Source organism: Paramacrobiotus metropolitanus, unplaced genomic scaffold, assembly GCF_019649055.1.
Source record: "Paramacrobiotus metropolitanus isolate TYO unplaced genomic scaffold, Prichtersi_v1.0 Parri_scaffold0000067, whole genome shotgun sequence".
In the NCBI taxonomy this organism is placed as follows: domain Eukaryota; kingdom Metazoa; phylum Tardigrada; class Eutardigrada; order Parachela; family Macrobiotidae; genus Paramacrobiotus; species Paramacrobiotus metropolitanus.
In genome coordinates, this window is record NW_026570287.1 from 333916 (window position 1) to 348591 (window position 14676).

At 42.2% G+C, this 14676-nt stretch overlaps 4 protein-coding genes and 1 long non-coding RNA gene across 11 annotated transcripts; 2 read left to right on the plus strand and 3 right to left on the minus strand.

Annotated features, from left to right (window-relative positions):
- Positions 1–11: 11 nt before the first annotated feature.
- Positions 12–1847, plus strand: LOC129594338 (uncharacterized). Of its 2 annotated transcripts, XR_008691185.1 has the most exons (4): positions 12–170; positions 292–341; positions 470–607; positions 1503–1847. It is a non-coding gene; the product is annotated as an uncharacterized LOC129594338 (long non-coding RNA). The 2 variants fall into 2 exon arrangements; XR_008691184.1 differs by lacking the exon at positions 1503–1847 and having other exon boundaries at positions 470–839.
- On the minus strand, positions 848–2458 carry LOC129594337 (uncharacterized). 2 transcript variants are annotated; one of them, XM_055490988.1, is made up of 4 exons: positions 2310–2458; positions 2088–2134; positions 1396–1704; positions 848–1119 (listed from the first exon to the last, which is right to left on the minus strand). In XM_055490988.1, the coding sequence occupies exons 2-4, from the start codon at positions 2115–2117 to the stop codon at positions 1102–1104; spliced, it is 357 nt and encodes a 118-aa protein (XP_055346963.1). In that variant the 5' UTR covers positions 2118–2134; positions 2310–2458; the 3' UTR covers positions 848–1101. The 2 variants fall into 2 exon arrangements, with proteins under 2 accessions (XP_055346963.1, XP_055346964.1); XM_055490989.1 differs by lacking the exon at positions 2310–2458 and adding an exon at positions 2198–2228.
- Positions 2459–3176: 718 nt separating this feature from the next.
- LOC129594290 (uncharacterized) lies at positions 3177–10222 on the minus strand. Of its 5 annotated transcripts, XM_055490921.1 has the most exons (7): positions 10011–10222; positions 9875–9944; positions 9618–9730; positions 8268–8339; positions 7604–7648; positions 6509–7423; positions 3177–4816 (listed from the first exon to the last, which is right to left on the minus strand). In XM_055490921.1, exons 3-7 carry the CDS (start codon positions 9642–9644, stop codon positions 3485–3487), a joined length of 2391 nt encoding a protein of 796 aa, XP_055346896.1. In that variant the 5' UTR covers positions 9645–9730; positions 9875–9944; positions 10011–10222; the 3' UTR covers positions 3177–3484. The 5 variants fall into 5 exon arrangements, with proteins under 5 accessions (XP_055346896.1, XP_055346899.1, XP_055346900.1 ...); XM_055490924.1 differs by lacking the exon at positions 7604–7648; XM_055490925.1 differs by lacking the exons at positions 7604–7648; positions 8268–8339.
- A 310-nt stretch (positions 10223–10532) lies between these two features.
- Positions 10533–12349, plus strand: LOC129594275 (mitochondrial protein C2orf69 homolog). The gene has a single exon (XM_055490904.1). The coding sequence runs from the start codon at positions 11288–11290 to the stop codon at positions 12191–12193; it is 906 nt and encodes a 301-aa protein (XP_055346879.1). The 5' UTR covers positions 10533–11287; the 3' UTR covers positions 12194–12349.
- Positions 12350–12494: 145 nt separating this feature from the next.
- LOC129594274 (uncharacterized) lies at positions 12495–14440 on the minus strand. The gene is made up of 2 exons (XM_055490903.1): positions 13907–14440; positions 12495–13799 (listed from the first exon to the last, which is right to left on the minus strand). Exons 1-2 carry the CDS (start codon positions 13980–13982, stop codon positions 12838–12840), a joined length of 1038 nt encoding a protein of 345 aa, XP_055346878.1. The 5' UTR covers positions 13983–14440; the 3' UTR covers positions 12495–12837.
- Between the last annotated feature and the right edge of the window lie 236 nt (positions 14441–14676).

A 14676-nucleotide genomic window follows, 5' to 3' on the forward strand; every position in this document is an offset into this window, starting at 1 on the left:
AAACCCAACACAATAAAAGGCTGCTCACAAGTCAGTGGCACACCGCAGTTCAGTGCTATATTTCGGTAAGCATCGGTAATTTTTTACACTGCTCAAGATGAATCAGTATCTTATTGGACTAATTGTTATTGTCGGTCTTCTGACGACAGCATTCGTGACCGAAGCAAGACGTATGTATTGCATCCACAAAAGGACTAAGGCATAACCCAAGCATATGCAAATTAAAATTGATTCGAGATAGCTTGCAATCAATGTATAGTAGCTTATTTACAACCAAAATTACTTTTCAAGGTTTTGACGATGATTTCGGCCGAGGAGGAAGCGGACGTGACCTTTGCAGAGTAGGATCCAATTAAATTTAGTTTAGCAATTAAATCCAATCAGTTACTAAATTAGTTCAGCAGTTACCGATCGATGACAGTTTTATAGCTGCTGTTTCATTTGCGCTCAGTTTATTTGTTCTGAATAGCGCATGGATCGCTTTTGTGGACGCCGGGACCGTTTTGACGAGTGCCGACGTGATCGGGATTGTAGTCGCCGCCGACAGTGTTGTTTCGATGGGTGCAAAAGGAAGTGCGAGAGGATATGATGCTCTGCCTGATTTATCGTAAGCAGGCATGTGTGAATACTCTGTACTTAAAGTCGAAAACCGCGACGCAGTGAGCATAAAAAATTAAGCAACTACTTTTTATTAAGTATGCTGTTATACTGTTTATTAGTGTGAACCTCACCAAATATAAATGACTACTTTTTGTTTGACGTTATGCTTTAAATAATATATATAAATATACCGAGTTTTGTATTATGGATTGGATCACACAATAAAATTGTGGTCGACACGCACTTTTGGTGACTGTTACTTGATTTCTTATTTCACATTGTGAGGACTTTAATGTCGGCCATGGGCAAACCCGAGTCCAACGAAATTTCACATACTACGGCGTTATGTACAATTATTTTATTGCTTTAAGTCGTGCGAACAGATAGCATTTTCGAAATGAGGAACATCGACTTCGCAGAAACAGCTAGCGCTCTAGCACATGCAGTAATTGTCCAGGGGCCAGCCAGTAAACATGAGGACGTCCATGACGATGATTAAGCTCATCCTTTTGATTTGCTCTGTAATAAAAAAACTGTTCGTTTTGCTAATCGAAAAAGAGTTTACATCAACATGTCACACTGAGTTCTCTTAAGATTGTTCGTTTTCCATTTCTGTGCGCATTAATGACATTTTGTGTTCGTGTCACCACTTCAGCAATGCTATATATGTCATTATTTAAAACTACGTATGATAACCATGTAAATATTCGGCAACATTAAAATTTCAGGAATACTGACAATATACAGATATAGTTAAATGGTTACAATTTTATCAAGTTTGCACTTAATACGTACCGGTTGACATTGGTAGGTGACCATAAGAAAACGTTTACCGCAGGGCCCAGTTTTTGTTGGATCGTTACTGACAAGTGTGCACTGTTTTTTGCCGTTGCAAAGTTTAGTCAGAGCGGCAAAGTTATCAGTCTGCGCACATGGTTTGGGAGGATGCGGGAGATTTGGAGCCGGTGGCGCAGCCGCATAGACAGCCAAAACAATATTCAGATTGGGAGCGGCTGGACTGTTACACTGGATTGTTTTCGATTTACCAAATGGCAGCATTTCTTGCATCCGTTGACCATTTACGATCATTGCCAGCGTTAAACTCTGCATCAGATGAGTAATAACAATTTATAGAAACAGTAAATCATTCCTACTGAGTAGACAAAGTTTGTCTAGATTTCATCGGAATGAATTCATTAACTTGGTTTTAATGTATCCTGAAACCTTAACACGTGGTAAAGTTATTTTGTATAAATATTCAGATGTGCCATATTAATAAAATATTCAAACTGCGGTTGCAGTATATGTTAATATTATGTTGATGCAAATTCCTTATAATCTACGCTACACAGCCATGTGTGACATATTATATTTTTTACAATTGCGACCAAGCGATTGCTGTAGAAGTATGTATAAAGAAAAATTTCAGATTGCCTGTTCGGTCGAGCAGGACATACACGAAGACCGTATTAAAAACGTTAACTCACCAGAACTGTGAGGTACACGAAGGCAGCCATTTTTATGGAACAGAACTCTACAAATACACAGTCGTGAAAACTGAATCAGTTTTTGAAATATGAATACTGTACTTATATACCGTATATTTATTAAACCGTATGTATAGGTGTTCCAAAAAAAACTTTTTAAAACGACACAAAATCGGCAATGTGTCGCTTTTTATACGTGCATGTTTCCACGTAAGAGCTTACTGCAACAAGGAGGGCAGGGTACGCGCGTGTTACTCAAATTGGAATTTTTGGCACCAAAAGCATTGTTCGAAGATGTACTTCCGCAAAGTCGCAAACTCTTCTGCGAACTAGCTGGTTAAGTTTAATAAAGATCAGTTAATTGCAGTCATTAGTCATTATGGTCTTGGTTTATCCTGGAGGCAACTACAGTATGCCATTTTAAACAGGCTGGTGTTTAAAAATATGCTGCGATGTTGCACACAGGCGAAAAGCGGAACTGCATCAGTAGCATTACAGTGATTACATCTGCAGTTATAACAATAACTGAAGTACATTATGTTCTGTTACATGTAGAGATCTTAGTACTTTGTAGTTCACATTTTTTGCTGTCGAATCGAATAGGCTCAACCAGTAAAATTCCCAAGCTCACGGAGCACTCAGACAGAAACAATTAATTTGGAATGGAATACTGCATTTACGTATCATCACCTCGTACAATCACACATCACCTCACCTCGTACAATTTTAAGTGAAAAATCACGTACAAATCGCAGTATGTAATACTTTATTTACTATTAATGACAAAATACAACGAAAGGAAATGCCCCATTAAGCTAGCACCCGCTAAACTATTTGACTTGCGCGTGTTTTAGATTATGCCGACAGAAATTCTGAAATGATGTTAAGAATAATGTCCACTCAAATCAATAAAGTTTTGCTCCTATAAACGGTCAAAAGCTTAGAAAATCTTCAACTGAGTTTTCCGGTTTCAGAGCAAACGCAGGGCGCACATAGATGCAATTAAGCAGCACTGTTTGTGTTACCACTCGCACTTCCACTACAGATACTTGGTAGTTGTCTTGGTCGTAAAAAACGTTCGGCACTGTGCACACTGCTTCCGATATTTATATACTTAAGTGCAGTCACAGACGAAAGAAAGCAGCTTGCAAAAAAAAGTAACTTCTTTAACAGTGATAAAAACAAAGCCAAGCCAATATAGTACAGCGAAAATACAATTTCGATAACACAATATAATACAGGCTACATAATACAGCAATGCAGTGCGTCCCAATAGAATTGAAAAACAATATACTTAGCTTATCACCAGCAAATGAACCCAGTTATTACAACAATACCACCACGCAGCACGCATCTCAGAGTACGGACACATGAGAAACATAACAACAGATCGTCCACTATGCAGAAACGGCGAATATATTGCCGCTGCTGATAAATTTCCTCAATAGACTTAGCACTTCTTCCGGTCGGAACACTCTCAACCGCGCTCCCGTCCGTCCATGTCCGACCTTCACAGTGTACGCCTCATCCGGCCAATCGGCAAACAGACTTTCATCCTCTTGATCATCCCCGACCACCAAGACAAAATCATAGGAATTACGCCCGACAAGCTCCTTGGCCGTGGATCCCTTACACCGTCCTTTTGGCCGGATTTCCAGTGTCATATTCCCCTGGATGAGATCGAGCTTCCACACGTTGGCCAGCGGAGTAATAACGCGTTTTATTTCCAGCAAGTGTTTCTGGGCATCGTACGCCGATGCGTTCTCATAATGCCACACCAGCGAACAATCCTTCGTCTCCACTTCGCTGCCGGGAGTCAACTCGGCAAATTTATTCAGATGCACCAGGATTTTCGGTTGCCAGTCGGCACTGCGGAAGCTGCGCCATTTCTTTTTTCCGGGCAAACGCTCAAAAATCCCGTGCTCCGCTACCAGTGTTACATCCAAATTGCCGAATTTCTCCTCCAGTGTGCTCTGTGTTTGTCCCGTTACCACCACCACATCCGTGCTGACTGACAATTCTTTCAATAAGGAATTTAATTCCGCAACAAACTTATCAATTGACTCAGCATCTTGGATTTGTATCAACGGAGAAATGACACAATCATAATCCAAAAACACCAACTGACTCTTGGCGGACTCGAAACGGCTTCGGAGTTTAGCCGCTTGTCGCTTCGTCAGTCCCACGGTGGGTGAGCCGTTCTCAGGGGAATCACTGGCTAAATTCAGTGCACTGATGAAATTCGTCGCCCAATTATGGATGTCGGATGACTCAATCTGCTTCCGCATACTATCGGCTCGACGACGGAATTCCTGTGGCGGCATACGCAACGCCTTGACCAGTCCGTTAACCAGGGTTTCCGAACGGGCCGGATCGACGATCACCGCATCGCTGAGCTCCTCGGCGGCACCCGCCGTCTTACTCAGAACCAGCACACCGTCTTTATTTGGTTTACTGGCGAGATACTCTTTGGCTACGAGATTCATGCCATCCCGCAACGGAACAATGAACGCAACATCGGCTAACTGGTACAACGCGTTCAGGCGCTCGAAGGGCAGAGATTTATACATGTAATGGACTGGAATCCAGTTCTTGGTGCCATATTCTCTGTTGATCTCCCCTACGAGGGCTTCTAAGCGGATTTTCAGATTCTTGTAGGCTTCGATTTCCGTGCGGGATGGAACAACCAGCATCACCAGGACAATCTTTCCGCGAAACGATGGGTTGTCCTATTAAAATGAGGTTTGATTAGACGGTGGAGTTAAACTGAAGGTCATTCGCAACAAACAGGAGAACATCAATCAAGCCGACAAACACGTAATCAAATCTAGTCGAACGTGCGGTTACGGTAGGCAGCTCTTATTCAAGTTCAGCGTAATGCTGCTGTCGTGCATATTCAAATAGATCCTACCAGCGCTTCTGCTGACGTGCGCAGGATGTTTTTCAGGAATATTAAAAACCCCACCCAGGAAACATTTTATGTAAAATCGATTTTTACAAAACAATCATGTATAGCATACCGCAAGCAGTGTTGCAAATTTTGATAACAAAGTATGGTATTTTTATAATATAATTAATACTTAACGGAAGATAATAAGTTTATTCATATAAATTTCAGAAATTTCTTTATGTAAATTTTGTTTGTATAGATTTTATTCTGCTGGCCTTCGGTTAATCCCATGAATTGCTATTACTCATCAATTATGACAAAAAACCTGTTAAAAATTATTCCTAGAGTATTTACCCTAGATGTGTAATAAGTAACTGAAATTATTCATACGCCGAAAGCAAAATTGGTAAGCCAAATCTGTGCACGGAAAAACCTGGTATAAACTGGTAATATCAAATACACCATGCGATCAACGCAGAAAACCATTAGAAATAAAAAGAGTACTGTGTTTTACGTCTATACTCATTCTATACCCAACAATTAATAAACCAGGCTTCATTATTCTTTGGGGGACACACAGATGGGAAGAGAATACGACAAATTATTTCACTTTTTCAAGGTACTAGTAGTTGAAATGCTACATGCGTAGGTGCATTCTGCAACTTTCAAACGCGGTCTAACCAACATGGTGGTAATAACCAGCTGCAATTGTTGCACCAATGGAACATTTATAAACTCTGTCTTGCCCAAGAAAAATCCAGGGTTCGCACGCTATTTTACGCACGCTACTGATATTATGGAAGCTAACACAAAATGCGCATATGCACAATACTCGGGAAGTAGCCTTGTTGATTGTAGCCCAGATAATTGTAACAATCCATTAACCCGTCTCCACGGGAGTCAAGTTTAAAATCAGCGTATTCATTATGCAGGCAAAGCTCTTAGGTAAACGACGTAATCAGAACTGAAATAGATGCTAACAGGAAACCATCCATCAAGTGTCCAGTCGCAGATAATTTCAATATTTAATGAAATCTCTGGCGGCTTTGGGGTTTCTAATGCGTTGGCTGATAGTCTGGTACTGTGATAGTCTGGTACTGTGACCAGGAGTTTACCGACAACAACCGGAAACAAGGCACAGCAACGAAGGTCACAGGATCAATAAATTGGTTAACAAAAAGAGGAGATTGATGGCAGCTGTCAGAAACTTGACGTGCACAGCACCAGTTACTTTTGCAAAAGGGAATTCAGTCAAGTGTAGTAAAATTCGAAGTAAATGGAAGCACAACGTTGAATGTTCCCATTAACACGCAAAAAAGTCATAAACACTTTGTTTTAAACTGAAATCCTACTTCTACGCATAATCTCAACAAAAAACTGCTGACGACAAGCGACAAACTAAACCCGAAGCGCTGCAAATTCAAAAACAATTTTAAATTTCGGATAACCGTACCATAAATAAGAGACCCATTGCACAATTTTTCGCAACGCATTGCGTACAAGTGTTGATCGGACAACTTCAATATCGTACCTTCAGTAAGGTCTGGTAAGCCGCGGCCCGTTCCACTAGACCTTTGGACGGATCCAGCCGATCGACGGTCAGTATAACCTTTCGGCCTTGATATTTGTTGCGCAACTTAAACAGTTCATGTTGCACCGCCGGGTCCTTGGAGGCCTGAAAGTAGCGCTTGTAATCGATACCGATGGGAAAATCCGCCACCTGCACCATCCGATCCACCAGATTGATCCGCGTATTCTCCCGATCCACACTGCCCATGCCGTATTGCTCCACCACATCCAGGAAATTGGTCAGGTATGACTGCACATGAAACCCGACCAAGTCAGCGCCCAACAAACCCGCCACCAGATCACTGCCCCATTTCAAATTGGTCGCAAAGTTCTCCGCCGCCGGAAAGGGAATATGCAGGAAGAACCCAATATTCTCCAGCGGCCGCGCGCTGCGCAGCATGGCCGGCAACATCATCAGCTGGTAATCATGGACCCATACGGAGCTATCGGTTCCCGACAGCGCCAGGATCACCTCGAGAAACAGATGATTGACCTGCTGGTAGGCATTCCAGTAGCGATCCCGCAGATCATCCGCCTCCTGGGTGACCGGCAGATCGTGGAATAGTGGCCATAAAATACTGTTACTGTATCCATTGTAGAAGTCGTTCAGCTGATCTTGGGATAGGAACACCGGATAGCAGTTGTATTTCTGCAGTTCATCGCTGATGTGGCGTCTCTCTTCCTCCGACAGATCATTACTGGGAATGCCCGGCCAGCCAATCCATTTGTTTTCGGCATTTTTCGTGTAGGACGATAATCCCGTGGCCAGGCCGCCCACACTCGGGTAAATGTCCAATTTACCGCTTTCGGCTTTCTTCACACTAACAGGCAGTCGGTTAGAGACGATAATGAGGCTCTGTTCCAAAAGACTGCCCACCTAAACACGACGGTCAAACGTTTTACTAAGCAAATCGTGCCGCAGTTAGCAATAAGGAAGAAGCCCATGCAGAAGTGCAAAATAACAGAATTAAAGACATCCACCAAGTGCCGACTGCAAACCGCAAAGCGAAAGCAAATCACAGCACTTGACTTAATGAGCCATAAGCTGTAAACTCACTGATTTTATGCCACGTTCACCAAGGGAATGGAAGCGAAAATCTTGCTGCAATTTAGCGCCACGAATGTTATAATGGTTTTTTTTGTTAAGACAATAGATATACAAAATAAAAATCAAAAAGACAAAAAGCCAACAGCCAGAACCGGCAATCCAAGCCACAAGCAAAAGCAGCCCTAATTACCACCATGATGGCACCATCCAATATATTTAACGAATTCGTACATAGATAGTTGAGAAAAGATTATCAGAATTCAGAAGATTCAGAATGCAGAAATAAATTCAATGAGGACGAGCACAAATTTGAGAGGAGGCCCAAGGGCCCGTGGCCTTTCGAAGCAGATAATAGTTTGCGTAAATTACGCGACGTCATTCAAATTAATTTACAATCACCGGTCACTGCACCACGTTATGACATTCACAGTTACGAATACAGAAATTAATGAAGTATGCAGAGCAGGTACAGTGTAAGAGAAAATCAGTGTAAATTGCACTGAATATATTCTATATAACTGACAGAATTATTAAAAGTGAACGAAGAAAGTTCAAGCTCATGCCAGAAAAAAAAACTTGAAAAAATAAAACACTAAGCGTAAACCAAAACCAAGGACAATTCCACAGCTTCCGATCATCTGCTGAAAAACAAAATGTCACCGCTTTTACAAACCGTGTTCGAGTGTGTGGTATGACCATTCTCGTGAACGGTATGACCGTTCTGGTAAACACCGTTCTCCGTCGCCTAGGCCAAAAAATATAACGCTGAATTATTTGCTTTCCTTCTGAGCGCATCATCGTTCCTCTCTCTCCGCATCCCAATGATAGTGCGGGCGTATCATGAATAATTCATATATATCTATATGTCTGTTTGTTGTAAAACTGAGTTATCACCTACATTAAGAAAAGTATTAAGACTGATTACGGATCACGCTGTGATTTATTAGATTTCCGACGAGAAAATAACATTTTCTTGCATCTATCAGTTCAGGCTGACTGTACTATTCAAACCCAAAAAATTGCTTTGTTTGGAAGACCATCAGACAGATTAAAGTATTCTCTAATGCGAGTATCGTACCAGTCATAATCAGATTCGTTAATTTTCACATATTTTTGTGAAATTTTTGTACTATAGATATATAACTATACGTCAACACAAAATTTCATAAAATTTTTCGATAATATTATTGTTTTAATCAATATTTTCATTTTGTAGTTGCAAGATAACTTTGGTAGCTGCTGCGTTGTGAATAACTCTGTAAAAACAATTCGCACTACGGTTTTCAAAAATATCCATCTAACAGCCCTACTTCAACATAAGTATCTCTGTTACGACAGAAAATGCAAACCGTAATACCAAATAAATATTATAAAAGCTTCAAAAAATAATGTATTCCTTGAATTCTAATTTCTCCAACCAAGAAATACGTATTACGCTACAGCGAACAATTCCACTTATTCCAATAATCCGTTATCTGCAGTAACTGCTAAATAATTCTAGCAAACTGTTTTAAAAAAAGAGGCACCGCGTTACTACTTCGAAGTTAGATTGTCTGAAGTCTAAACTTCGAGCCAGCATTTCTTTACACGCAAATTGTAGATGTTTTGCTGTCAGCTGTTTACACTACTCTATGGCCATGTGTACTACATGCTTACAACTTTCACTCGGTAAACACCATCTACTAGTAAAATTATGAATCAGCGACTACTTTTGCTGAGATTACAGTGTCATCGGCATCCAACAGTTTAAGAAACGCACGTGCTCGACACGCCGAGCAGGCTGTCTGAAACTGAGACACACATCAAGTCATCACAACAAATTATTATCGGTAAAGATTTCACAAACTCTAAAAACCCTTTAGGACAAAAACCTTTGTTGTTAGTTGCTTGGCAATGCCATTTAACAAGAAAGTGCTCAAAAGTTCGGTTTTCCTTATCGAAACCCTGGAAAAAACAGGCTCAGATCCATCGCGCCTCACATCTTGCACTCAAAAATGGAGCAAAGGATTTATGAATGACTTACCGCAGATCCGTTTCTATCCAGAGGCATTTTTCGTAAGATACCGAATATCGACAGAAATCAAGCAAAAATAGGTGCCAAATTGGAGTAACTGGACTACCGAAGCGACGTCCTCGCTATAATAAAACAAATTATTGCAGAATCGCCAACAATATCATGAACTGTAAAAAAGGCGAAGACCATCAAGAGACCATGCGAGCGAGCAGTTTTAATACCAGCAAAAGACCACTGGCGTAGCTAGATGCATATTGCATACGTACAGTTGGGACAGTAAAAATGTGTCCGCTAAAGGCTGAACTGCTTTCAGATCTCAAATTGTGACGAATAGGCCTAGCAGACAGACCGCAGATTATTGACTTGTCAATCCCATCAACGGATGCTGCGTACAGTACTAACCCAAAACGTGCTAGATAGCAAGCAAAAGAAATTGGCGACTGCCGAAGCGATTGTAAATATTTATGACAATTTTCAGGAAACACTACCGTCCTGTGCAAAACACCTGCGAAACGTTACATAATCCAGATAATCTCTAATTTTACTGTTCTAAATAATACATAAAATCTCCATACAATCTACTCCAACGTACAAAAACCGAAAAACGAGACCCATTATTTATGTACGGACTACGGACGCAGTTTCGCTCCAATACCAGAACAGAGGAAGCGGTATTTCCATTAGTAGGCGTGGCTTGCTACCGCCAGCCGGCTAGGGGAACCAGTGATAAGCGGCAGGCGGATCGTTGCCTTTACGCGTACATGAATCATGCCGCCCTAGAGGAGCTTACTAACGATTTCCTAAAATTTACTTACTGTACTTACTTCTTTCTGTAAATTTACTGCTATGATAGTATGATTATCATCAGTTTTCTAGTAGTTCTAGGACTTACTACTATTTTTCATCATCTACGCCCGGTGATTGTGGACTCGGCTGCTTTTTCCGGGTTTAATAAAATAAGAGCAAACTGCAAACCTTATCAGTTACAGTGAGTTACTTCTTAATTTTCTAAAAGACGGTTTGTCACCCACTTCAACTTGTAATTAGTTTTAGAGTTTAAGACTAACAATAAAATAATGCTGTCATTGAATATTCTTATGTTTTTTGTTATTGTAAGTTGTTTTCTTTTCCCGCTCTGCCTAGTGCCTACTGACCAAAAAATTACAAGCAGGAGCCTTTTACATATAATTTTTTGGTGTACCTAGTCCTACTACCTAGTACAGTAACTACAGTTTGCCGACTTCTTGAGACTGTTCTGTCACTATGCTAAAGTGCCAGCTGTGCTGTGACAGTGTGCTCCAGCTCCAGCCTGAGTCGAGTGTCTGACCACCGCCCGCTGCCGTTTAATAGAAGTCGGTCAAGGCAGTTCTTATCAGGTCAATAAACCCTGCAGTAAAAGTAAGTATCGCGCGTAGGGGGCTGCGGCGTTTGTTTGTGTTTATACTGTAATCCAGTAAATGAGTCTGTAAAGTGTAAATCCAGTTTATACAGTTTAAGACTGTATAAAATATAAAGTTTATACAGTAAATCCAAATCAAATCTCTTGTTATCTGTTGTCAGTGTTGTGAGTTGTTTGAGACAATTTATGCCAGATCTTGTTGCAACAATCGCATGATGTGTCTTGCGTTTTGGATCTAATTCGGGTTCCTACGATTCTTGTAAATGTTGTTGTTCTTGTAATGCTGCAGCGTTTATCGTTCTCCCTCATCTTGGGCAGTGTTCTGCCTTTAAATATTTATCGCAGCATCATGAACGGCAGCATCGCTCGCGCGACAACCGCCGTCACGATCCTACCAGATATTCCTGGATCACCGTCTCGATGCAATGATCTTATAATTTCGGGTCGTTTGAATTCTGGCAAGGCCGTCGTCTACTTCGGAGGGGACATTCAAGATTTGGAACCTGCGATGGTCTCGAGTGGCTGCTCGGCGTACCTTGCATGGAGTTTAGAGAATACTGCGACGCTGCTATCTAGCAAGTTCCCCGACCATCTGATTGTGGCCGTACGACCCGCTCGAAAACAGGACCTCGTGTTCAGCTGTTTTGACAATTTTGTGCAGAGCACCGCGGAGATTTCTCCGTCGGAATATGATCCGCAGTACGGAGCGTCGCAGCACCTAGACAGACTGCTTTCCTCCTTGCAGAATCTGCTACGCAGTACTTTCCAGGAATTGTACATTGTTGGATTCAGTAAGGGATGTGTGATCCTGAATCAGCTTTTACACGAAGCACCGCACATACTGGATAAGGATGGAAGTGCTGGGCTACCTGTTTTATCGAAAGTTAAAAAGCTGTATTATCTGGACAGTGGACATGCTTCGACGGTTGATTTCTGGGTGACAGATGATCAGGCCGTTCATGCTTTCGTTAATTTGACTTCGCTGGACGCGGTGCATATTTGCAATACGCCGTACCAAACGGAAAGGCCCGGAAGACCATATTATAAACTTCAGCTAAACTTATTTGCTGACATATGCCGTAATTTGAAAGTACTAAAACAGCAAATTCTTCTTTTCGGCAGCAAACCATTTGATCAAGTAACTCTGGAGGATCATTTTCAAGTTTTGAAATTGTTTCCGGTGTGATTTTACGCTCACCTGTTGCGATATCAAGACGGCATATTTTTGTTTGTACATAGTTTTATTCTCTTATAAAGATTCGTCTTTGTGTTAACTATATGCATTGTGATTAATTTGTGATAGAAATATGCACTTGCAACTAATAACAAACGGCACCAGTCGCTCGATGCGATCATGTGTGTAATGTTTGATTATGCTTCCGCGGGCTGGAAGTTGGAGCCTGGAACTCATAAATCCACCGGCATTTAATTGCTATTTGTTTTTTTTACTGTAGGTTAACAAAGCTTCCTGTGTTCACAAACTAGAGTATTTCTTAATACGCAGTACGATATAAAATATTAATGTGCTACACGCAGTACTATAAATGCGTTACATGTATACTGTCAATCAATATATGTCGACAAAAAATTTATTGTGCAACAGTCGTAACACCAGGATGCTCTACAAGATGTACTACGAGTAGAGTAGTTGTTTAAGTGCAATATGCAGATATCCCGTACAATAATCGTATTAATGTATCAATAATAATTTATTCAATTACAAATTCATAATAATGTACTTATTTCTGCCAAATGTTTTTTTTCGGTTTGCGGATACAGAATGACCGCAAGTCATTTGCGGCTATCGTTTCACTTCACTTAATTCGCACTTCACCTTCGTCGAGCTCTGGTGGTGGTGGTTGTTTGGCGACGCGAATTCGCGATCGAAGGCAGTAAGCCATTGTTCACTAACACCTGATTGACCAAAAGCTGAACCTCTGCATTACTGACACAATTGGGTCCGGTGCCGACACCGCCTTTCGTTCCGCATCCGACATCTCCATCCGTCGGTGGAATTGGAAGCGGAGGAAGTTCAGTTACACTCCGAGTTATTGTCGGCGGCCTGGGCATGCCTGGAGGATTCGCTGGTTCAACCACCGGCGGTCTTGGGCGGTGTGGATGCCGAGGTCGATGTTTATCCGCGGTCGCCTCCTTCCCCGGCTTGTCTATTTCTCGTCCGGTGTCCGGCTTTTCTTGATGACCCTTATCGGACGGTTTTCCTAATAACGCGTCCGCGGTGGGTAAAGGACGATCCGGGCGCACATTCGGCTTTGCCAATGGCTCAGCGGGACGGATTTGCCCTCCTTTAGAAACTTCGCCGGTGGTCCCCGGGAGTGGACCAGCCGGTCGGCTGCCGCTTGCTGCATGTGGAGCAGGCGGTGCACTGGCTGGTGGGCCAAAAGATGGAACATTCGGTGCCGGTATACCGAGAGACGGTCGACTTTGCGCGGGCGCGCCACCTTGGGGATCAGCTGCTGGTTGTGATTGTTGCGGTGCGCTTGGGGCAGGTGCCGCTTGTTGTGGCGCACTGGGTGCAGGAGCCGAAGAAGCGGGTGCTGATGGAGCTGATTGCGCAGGCGCGGCCCCGGAAGCTCCACCGGCAGGCGCACTGGGTGCTCCACCAGCAGAAGCGATGGCTCCGCCCCCGCCAGCTGCGGCGACACCTCCGCCACTCCCACCACTGCCTCCTACAGACCCACCACCTCCTCCATGCCCTCCACCACCTCCTCCTCCACCACCACCTCCTCCATGACCTCCACCACCGCCTCCCCCTCGCTGAGCCGATACGTAACCTGAAAATATCCTTATCAGTTTCACCTCTGCGGATTGACTGGTATCGTTCAGAAAAAATAATATTATAACACGATCAACATCCACTTGCCGGGCGTAATCTCTTTACCTGCATTTTTGTTGAACACCACCAGAATTACGATGGAAATACGAATTCCCGACAAGAACATTATGGATAGCATCATAATAAATCAGACGTCGTGTTGCATGCGATAAATATCACTCATACTGTACAAGTGTCGCCTATATCGACGGTCCGGTGCGGCCGTTCGTTCCAGGTTTTCCGGAACGTTTTTATAAAAATATGTTTATGCACAAGGCTAGCACAGGCTACAAAGCTCTAAAGCTTAATTATCGGCCAAATAACAATTGTAAATTCCGTTTGCTTTGCAATGAAACTCGCGTATTCGTTAATCAGAATTTTATATTTGAATATGATTAGGTAATATACATATAGACACGAGACTTGAGAATTAAAACGAGTACGAGTACTTCATTTAAAAATTGCATGCGTAAGTGCAGACTAATGATTATGAGCGAGCAGAGAATTCTATGCGTGTTGAAGAAATTACGCATAATAATGCTGGTAGACATTGGAAGTTTTATGTATTTGTGGATTATGCCGACGCTTAGTGATGAACAAATAGGTATCTAACGATATTTAAAGTATCATTGCTCGATCATGGTTCCGTTTGTGGTGGAAAGAAACAACCTCAGGGCTCTAAGAAGAAACCTGCATAATAATTATTCGCAATCTGTTATACGTATGATGTTATTGCGCTCATACTTATGGTTGGTTAACCCTCCAACGCTCACTACCCGAACGTTGGATCGGAAAAATTACGCTGGATTATAAAGCCTGCACAGAAGCGTATACAG